Raw genomic sequence first — 9804 nt, forward strand, 5'->3', positions numbered from 1 at the left:
ATGTGAACGCCCATAGTAACCAATCCAGTTGTGTAATTTGAAAGGAAAACATTGTCATCAGATGTAGCTCAACTACAAACATTCAAGCATAACACTGTATAACTTCTGTGTTGATAAAATGCTGTTTATAGTACTGGAATTAAACATGATTTTACGCTGTTGCCTTATTCTGCTAAACAGCTTCTTCGTTGTCACACTGACACATGAAACAATGAATGATTCAGGGCAGGCAATGCAAAATAAGTTGTTTGCATTACGTGCCCTGAGGCATTGATTCTCTCATGTGTCCGTGTGACAACGAAGAACCTGTTAGTACAGTTTGTCCTCTTTATGGTTAAGTGACTCATGTCTTAAATAGTGAGTTGATTCTAAATGAATGTGTATATATTAACGTACCGGTACTCTCTCCAGAGGGGATTCATGAAAAATACAAACCACACAGTGTGGTTGCTTTAAAATAATTACAAGATTTGAAAAGGGTGGCATGCTACTCATCGTTATCAGCATTCTATGAAATGTATTGTGATTACCGGCTTGAATTTAATTCTGGACAGTTGAACACAAGCCATTTCAATTCATGTATTGAAATTATTTTCAGATCCAATTAACAAATTGGAGTTTGTATATTGTGTTACTAAGCATACTGATAAACTGTGATTTTAGTTGAGAGTTGGCAACAAACAAAAACATTTTTACCAAATAATATTAGGAGATTATAGTGTTAAATAGCCTTGGCTTTTTGCCCATGGAACTTTGGGGAGTGGTTAGGACACGTCTACATTCTGCACATAAACAACTCGGCAGGCTAAGAGTGAAACTATTGCTATACAATTGTAACTCCATAGCAGCCTAGCATATTACATCTTCACGAACATTGAATATACTTGATTTGTAATAGGTAAGTTGTCAATTTGAATTATTTCTTTGGCATCAATGTACAATTGTAAACCTGTCTTCTGGATAATGATGGACATAAGCTGGTTGGTTACAGAAAGTCTTGGTTGTTTTATTAGACTAGTTGGACAAGACGTTCAAGGTTTGCTCAAAGATGATATCTTGCATTGAGGCTTGACTGATTTAAGACAACAATGTAGGCCTAAATGTTTTCGAATTGTTTTACAAGCACGCCGTACCAGCTTTTTTATTAAGTTCCTTAAATGTGCTGAGAATGTACCAAAGCCAAACTACTATGCTTCAACATTCCCAGGGAAGGATGTTTGCATAATAACCATTGGACAACAACACTCACCACGCTTTATGGTTCTTAGAATGTCTTATGCTAGCTGAGAAGCCTGTATTGAAATGCAAATTCCTCTTGAGGACATTACAATTCAGGCTCAGAAGGTTGATCACGTGATCACCTGTTTAATGATGGCTAAAATATGACAGGGAGAGGGGATTTTGTATTGGAACTTTTATTTATGATTATATGTGGATTAATAAATAGTAACCCAATTGGGATACATTCACATTACCCACAGATCTAGCCTCAGATGACCATAACCCCAATACTGATCTGCCATCGATAATGAAAAACATCTCACCCTATCGGATTGTCTTCTGTCCAGTTACTAGGCTACCTGTTCCATAGGTCCACAGTCCCTCGTTCGATTTGAAGAAAGTTAGCAAGGTATTTCACTGTACTTGTGCGTGTGACATTAAAACTTGAAACACATCCCGTAGTGTCCTGTTCTAGTCCTAGGCCCTACTGTATGTCTCATGCTCAGTTAGGCTCCAAGTCTCCAGCAGTTTGTGGCCTTAGCTGGCTATGAGTCCCCTGCCTTGTGAGTCTGCTAGGGTCTCAGGAAATGGGGTACCCACCATTTCCTGAACTGGTGGGCCTGCTGCCTTCAGGCGTGTACACCTAAGCCGGTACCCTCCTGGCCTCTATGAATGGTCACGAGAAATTATACTACTCCTCTAGTTTTACAGTCAGATGCAACTTGACTGTCCTGCCTTTGCAGACACCTTTGATTATATCTCTTTTATTGTTCAGATTTACATGGAAGGGCACATAGGCAGAACAGCAAAGATACAATGAGGGTGAAGTCCACCTCTAGTTAGTGTGTGTTTCTGTCGTGTTGAGAAGAGGATGCAAACCATTTTCTCAAGGACCACTCCGTAGAGACAATGACAGAAAAGTGCGTGTCCTCTTTCACTTAGAACAGTTAAATAAATGTTTTGCTCGTACTATTTGACAATCAAACCCACTCTTATTCTCTCTCCATCTTTCCACCTTTTCTACCTTGCCCTCCCTCTTTTCTAGAGTAAATCATAACCATGGAGACACTGAACGAAATTGATCACCTCCAATCATCTGGCTTTGGTAGACCCCGGCCTAGACACGGCCTTCAACTCCTTCACTGGTTCTCCAACGACTATGTCACATTCAACAACGACAGCGAGATGGTGACAGTGCGCAACCCTAAGAAGAAGGCGTTTGGCTTCCACCGCTTCTTCGACAACATAGAGGAGCATGATGGCCAATGTAACCAACTGCTACCAGAACAGGACTTACCATACTACGAAGTGGGAAATCTGAATGCTGCAGGGTCTGAGAACCTGCCTGATTCTGTCATCCAAAACCACACAGAAAACAATGATGACAGCAACATAGACCGGATCATCATCAGCCTCCAGTCAGACCGTGTGTTGGACAGAATCTACGTGACCCAACATGATCATCACAGAGGTGCTTTTGACCCCCAGCGCACCTATCGCATCAGTAAGGGGTTGATCAGTATCATCCGTAATCTGGACCTGGATGATCTCCTGGAGCAGACTGGATACTCACTTCCTTGTCCTTCCTCCATGGACACACTTAACGAAATGAGACACCTCCAGTCATCTGGCTTTGGTACACCCCGACCTAGACACGGCCTTTATCTCCTTCACTGGTTCGCCCACGACTACGTCAAATTCAACAAAAAGGGTGAAATGTTGACAGTGTGCAACCCTGAGAAGAACGTGTTTGGCTTCCACCGCTTCTTGGACAAGATAGAGGAGCATGATGGCCAGCGTAACCAACTGCTACCAGACCAGGGCTTACCATACTACGAAGTGGGCAATCTGAATGCCCCTGGGTCTAGGAACCTACCGCGTTATGTCCGCAAAAACTACATAGGACACAATGACGACAGCAACATAGACCGGATCATTATCAGCATACAGTCAGACCGTGTGTTGGGCAGAATCTACGTGACCCAACATGATCATCACAGAGGTGCTTTTGACCCCCAGCACACCTATCGCATCAGTAAGGGGTTGATCAGTATCATCCGTAATCTGGACCTGAATGAACTCCTGGAGCAGACTGGATAGTCTTAAGACGTTTCCCACCTGGCCCACAAATGTTTTCCCACAAATGTATACTTGGCATGGGTATGACATCATGTCTTCGATATTCCCCATACATTGTGTATTGTAGGAAATTGTGAATGTTTTTATTTAGATAAAGGGCCTTGTTTTCAGATGTTTCACATCCTGACACATTTTTTGTTATTTTTCCCCAACCATTTCACCTGTGTGGTGGAATTTCTACCTTTAACTAATAATGAGGAGAGGCAAAATCAATAATCAATCAAGGTATTACTTTTATTAAAAACGTATTATAATAAGGAGGCTGGTCGCACCACCCACGCAGGTGAAATGGAGTGGGAGCCTCCTGTACAAAGAGTACAGGAGCATTTATATAGTCAAGCTACCCCATGCATGCATCTGCAAAACACGTGACCCTATGTATGTGTATGTGTGTGTGAGGGGAGAAAACTGGGTGAAAAGGTTGTCTCGGTCTGTCGCAACTGAGAGAGGACAACAGGGGCCAGAATGACAGGAAGTCACTCCAGATATACTTCCTCTATGTATGGGCGTACTGGCCACACATGCAGAACACACACAGACACACACACACACACACAAAACATGAATCTTTTGCCCAGAAAAAGGCTCCAAACAGAACAATAGCTTTATCACTGGTGTGCAGAATAATACACTTTGCCCTGTCTTCAGCTAAGCTAAGAGTAACCAGTTAATCTCTGTCAGCTGTTGGCTGAGCGCCCAGGTATCATGAGGTCATTCTACACACACAGAACAGTTAGAGAAGGCCTCGTATTAATACACACACACTTTTCTATCTTATATGAGTTAGTTTCTTTAACTATCTCAAGCCCAATGCCTAGGATTAAAGAAGGATATTTTAGTACACAAGCATTAGTAAGGTTCAACAGAAAATGCCCTCACACCTGCAATAGTTATTGCCACACGAGTTGGAACTAGGAAACTGTAGTTATACACGTGCTGCCAGTGGTCATTGTAGCATGTAAATCTTAGTGGTGCAAACAACAAAATGTTTTTGTAGATGCATGCCAGCAAAGCCACTACACACAACACTAAACAATACATTAATTGCACTATAACGGTGAAAACGGTGACCACAAACTGTTTGGGCCGACATAAAGCTGTCTCACCAGCAGTCCCAACACAATACCACTGCTACACCTGGCTATCAGCGGAGCCTTGTCTGGCAGCGAAACAGTTAATTCAGCCTCATTTACTGCCTTTAAAAAAAACATAGCTGATATGGCTGACTCGCTTAAACAAATGTGGTTTCTACTGACAATTAAGATGTACAAACTATGGCATAAGGGGACGACAAGCGGATAAGAGGGAATCTGTAATTTCGATTAAGACATTAATGAGCGAGCTAGGACGGACGTAGTCAAAATAAGTATTTGTTCAGCACTTTTGAAATGTACAGCGACAGAATTCAGAACATGGGTCATTATTACAGTATTTTCCCTGTACACCAAGTCAGAACCTTAGGATAAATAAAGAGGGCATATAAGCAGACAATGAAAGCTCTTACAATACGTGTGCACCACCAAGTCAGAACAGTAGGCTAAATTATGAACAGCTTACTACACAACATACACTTAGTATTACTTTCTTAGCTGCAGGATACATATCTCCCTGTCATATTACATAATTTATGCAGCAGCATACAATACATTTTTTGACTCACCCTGTTCTACTGTGATCACTGGAACAGGAAGGTGGCGCAGTGGTCCTTCGTGGGGAAATGTTGTCATCAAACTTTGACATCAAAGTCTGGCATTCTCTGGATGTATGGTGCTTTCAGACAACTGGGAAAAAAACAAAGCTGAATCATTACGCCAGTGATCTTCAGGTTGGAGCCCTCGAAAGAGGCCCAAGTTCCCGACTTGGAATTCCGAGTTTAATGACCGTTCAAAACGTATTTTCCCAGTAGGAGCTGATTTTCCCAGTTGTATTGAACTTACTGAAGTCTGACATTTCCCAGTTCTGAGTTTCCAGTTGTTTTGAATGCGGCAGAAATCATGATGGATTGACAGCATGGCAAATGTTGAATGTTTATCCTTTTAAGCTTGTAAAAGAAACCCTTAAACTGAGACTTGGACTACACACCCACTTCACTGAATAGCAGGCTTGTGATTGCTTTGCCGTTAGACACTGATTCCTTCCAAACCACTTATTCTTGAATTTTTCTAATTCCAACTTGTTGTGTAATGTTTATGTCCAATGGCCGATAAGCATCGATACATTTTATCTATAATTTCTCTTCATAATTTCTCTCTATATGACAAGGATTTGAAAAGGATTTCCCAGTCGATTATTGACTTGATTCATGATGACTGCTAGCTTGCTACTAAGATTTTGAAAGTATGATGTTGTCATGATCAGTCCAATCAAAGCTATGGTAGAGATAACATGATTTGACGTCATTTTATCTGTGGCCCATGACCTTGAGCCTTCTTGGATGGGCACCTATAATGTAACTCTATGGCAGCACCGAAGGGGCTTGAATTTTCAAGCTCTCCCCGTAGATTTTGCGGTGATGTAGTGTCCCCATGAGTGACAGAACACTGAGCCAATCACGGCGTAACTAGAGAACATTACCAACCCCTACACTTCGTATTTTCCGCTGGCTGCCCCACCACCACAGAATGCACTAAGCTAGGCTGAAACACCTGCATTTTGGAACAGCCTTGCTCAAGAAAGCAAAAAAGAGACAATTTTTGTATGCGGCTTTATTAACATTTTAAAAATATTTTATTTACATTGTTTGCAAACTGATATGTGACATGTATCAATGCCAAAATAACATGCAAAACAGGCACACAAAAACAGTTACTTTTTTAAAGCTAAACGGGTGGGTCTCAAAACAGGTGGGTCTCTGCCCCACCTACCCTGAATGACGGGTTGCCACTGCGTGCTGCATTCAAACAATTAGCAAGTCAGAAATGTCTGAGTTTCCCAGTTCCGACAAGCACGTGAACACGGCATAAGTGTGTGTGTGTGTGGGGGGGGGGATTAATGTTTCTAATAAAATAATTGATTAGTTAATGAGTTGTTTTTTATTTAAAATGTTTAGTACAAAATGTTGAATGTATCAATAACATTTGTCTCAAAACATTCCAAAACCAATGACCGGGAATTTCTGTTTTTTAACATGAAAAAAAAACACCACACTTTGAACAACAGCCTATACTGTACTGTTTGACCATTATATCGTTATTCAAATTAAATCAAACTTATTTACATCGAATAATGTTTTACAAAAGTAAATAAATGATCCATTTATCTGAAACCTGGGTCATTACACCAATTAGGTGCCTTTTGAGTTTTAAAACTCTGTCTTAAAGAGCACATGTTCAACTTAAAACCCCTTAAAGTCTAAGGGCCCAGGTGTAAGTCACACAAACAGTGCTGGACATGGAGAACCTAACTTGCTATTTATCTAACTTTTCTATCTCTGCAATTTTGTGTTTTCCAGACTCACGTAAGTTGTTAGCTGACCAAGATCTGTTTTATTTCAGTAACTATAACTAAAGTCTAAGGGCCCGGGACTGGGTTTCTACGAAGCTAACATACGGAATTATTTTAAGATGGTCATACCAAGGATCATTTAGCTATTTCATTTTTATGTATCAAAATATATTTAGGAAATTATATTTGAGGGGCAGCTCCTCAGTCAGGAGCTGCCCCTCAGTCCGGAGCTGCCCCTCCGTCCAGTCGCACCCTATAGGATGGTCTTCAGTCCGGGACCCGCTGCAAGGGTCCCCGCTCCAGAGGGTCCACCAAAGCGGGTTATGACTATGGTGAAGTGGGGTCCACGTCCCGCGCCGGAGCCGCCACCGCGGACAGATGCCCACCCAGACCCTCCCCTATAGGTTTAGGTTTGCGGCCGGAGTCCGCACCTTGAGGGGGGGGGGTACTGTCACTCCCTGACCATAGTTTGCTTTGTATGTTTTATGTTTTGTTTGGTCAGGGTGTGATCTGAGTGGGCATTCTATGTTGTATGTCTGGTTTGTCTATTTCTATGTGTTTGGCTTGATATGGTTCTCAATCAGAGACAGGTGTTTTGCGTTGTCTCTGATTGGGAACCATATTTAGGTAGCCTGTTTTGTATTGTGGGTTGTGGGTTATTGTCTATGTTAGTTGCTTGTGTCTGCACTTGTTGTTCTATAGCGTCACGTTCGTTTTGTTGTTTTATACGTTTTTCCAGTGTTCTTCGTTAATAAATAGAAGAATGAATTCACATCACGCTGCGCCTTGGTCCTCCTCTCTTCCACATTACGACGAACGTGACAATTGCACTTATAACCAGCAGCTTTGCAAATTTGGGTGTTGCAGGAGGCGTTATGTGAACGCCCATAGTTACCAATCCAGTTGTGTAATTTGAAAGGAAAGCATTGTCATTAGATGTAGCTCAACTACAAAACATTCAAGCATAACACTGTATAACTTCTGTGTTGATAAAATGCTGTTTATAGTACTGGAATTAAACATGATTTTACGCTGTTGCCTTATTCTGCTAAACAGGTTCTTCGTTGTCACACTGACACATGAAACAATGAATGATTCAGGGCAGGCAATGCAAAATAAGTTGTTTGCATTACGTGCCCTGAGGCATTGATTCTCTCATGTGTCCGTGTGACAACGAAGAACCTGTGAGTACAGTTTGTCCTCTTTATGGTTAAGTTTTGTGACTGTGTGACATGGAAATGGCACAAGAATTAAAATGATTGAATCAAAGGTTGGCTTTCAGTATTCCATGTATCTCTTACGTCAGAGACATCTCTGAATCTAAAGAATATGTGGCATTGAAAGTATGACTCATGTCTTAAATAGTGAGTTGATTCTAAATTAATGTGTATATATTAATGTACCGGTACTCTCTCCAGGGGGGATTCATGAAAAATACAAACCAAACAGTGTGGTTGCTTTAAAACAATTACAAGATTTGAAAAGGGTGGCATGCTGCTCATCGTTTTCAGCATTCTATGAAATGTATTGTGATTACCGGCTTGAATTTAATTCTGGACAGTTGAACGCAAGCCATTTCAATTCATGTATTGAAATTATTTTCAGATCCAATTAACAAATTGGAGTTTGTATATTGTGTTACTAAGCATACTGATAAACTGTGATTTTAGTTGAGAGTTGGCAACAAACAAAAACATTTTTACCAAATAATATTAGGAGATTATAGTGTTAAATACCCTTGGCTTTTTGCCCATGGAACTTTGGGGAGTGGTTAGGACACGTCTACATTCTGCATATAAACAACTCGGCAGGCTAAAAGTGAATCTATTGCTATACAATTGTAACTCCATAGCAGTCTAGCATATTACCAGTTCACGAACATTGAATGTACTTCATTCAAAAATAGGTAAGTTGTCAATTTGAATTATTTCTTTGGCATCAATGTAGAATAGTAAACCTGTCTTCTGGAAAATGATGGACATAAGCTGGTTGGTTACAGAAAGTCTTGGTTGTTTTATTAGACTAGTTGGACAAGACGTTCAAGGTTTGCTCAAAGATGATATCTTGCAATGAGGCTTGACTGATTGAAGACAACAATGTAGGCCTAAATGTTTTCAAATTGTTTTACAAGTACACCTACCCAGCTTTTTTTATTAAGTTCCTTAAATGTGCTGAGAATGTACCAAAGCCAAGCAACTATCCTTCAACATTCCCAGGGAAGGATGTTTGCAAAATAACCATTGGACAACAACACTCTCACCACGCTCTATGGTTCTTAGAACGTTTTGTGCTAGCTGAGAAGTCTGTATTGAAATGCAAATTCCTTGGCGGTCCTCTTGAGGACATTACAATTCAGGCTCAGAAGGTTGATCACGTGATCACCTGTTTAATGATGGCTAAAATATGACAGGGAGAGGGGATTTTGTATTGGGACTTTTATTTAAAATTATATTTGTATTAATAAATAGTAACCCAATTGGGATACATTCACATTACCTACAGATCTAGCCTCAGATGACCATAACCCCAATACTGATCTGCCATCGATAATGAAAAACATCTCACCCTATCGGATTGTCTTCTGTCCAGTTACTAGGCTACCTGTTCCATAGGTCCACAGTCCCTCGTTCGATTTGAAGAAAGTTAGCAAGGTATTTCACTGTACTTGTGCGTGTGACATTAAAACTTGAAACACATCCCGTAGTGTCCTGTTCTAGCCCTAGGCCCTACTGTATGTCTCATGCCCAGTTAGGCTCCAAGTCTCCAGCAGTTTGTGGCCTTAGCTGGCTATGAGTCCCCTGCCTTGTGAGGCCCTAGGCCTCCTGTCGTGCTAGGGTCTCAGCCACCTGACTTGGGGTACCCACCATTCCCTGACCCGGTGTGACTGCTGCATTCCGGCGTGTACACCTAAGCCGGTACCCTCCTGGCCTCTATGCATGGTCACGAGAAATTACACTGCTCCTCTAGTTTTACAGTCAGATGCAACTTGACTGTCCTGCC

At 41.2% G+C, this 9804-nt stretch overlaps 1 protein-coding gene across 1 annotated transcript; it reads left to right on the top strand.

Moving 5' to 3' along the window:
* The first annotated feature begins 762 nt into the window (after nt 1–762).
* On the top strand, nt 763–7581 carry LOC139578982 (uncharacterized). Its single transcript, XM_071407148.1, has 2 exons — nt 763–898; nt 2267–7581. The coding sequence occupies exon 2, from the start codon at nt 2281–2283 to the stop codon at nt 3319–3321; it is 1041 nt and encodes a 346-aa protein (XP_071263249.1). The 5' UTR covers nt 763–898; nt 2267–2280; the 3' UTR covers nt 3322–7581.
* Nucleotides 7582–9804: the final 2223 nt, after the last annotated feature.

The sequence above is a fragment of the Salvelinus alpinus genome, chromosome 6, assembly GCF_045679555.1.
Source record: "Salvelinus alpinus chromosome 6, SLU_Salpinus.1, whole genome shotgun sequence".
NCBI lineage: Eukaryota > Metazoa > Chordata > Actinopteri > Salmoniformes > Salmonidae > Salvelinus > Salvelinus alpinus.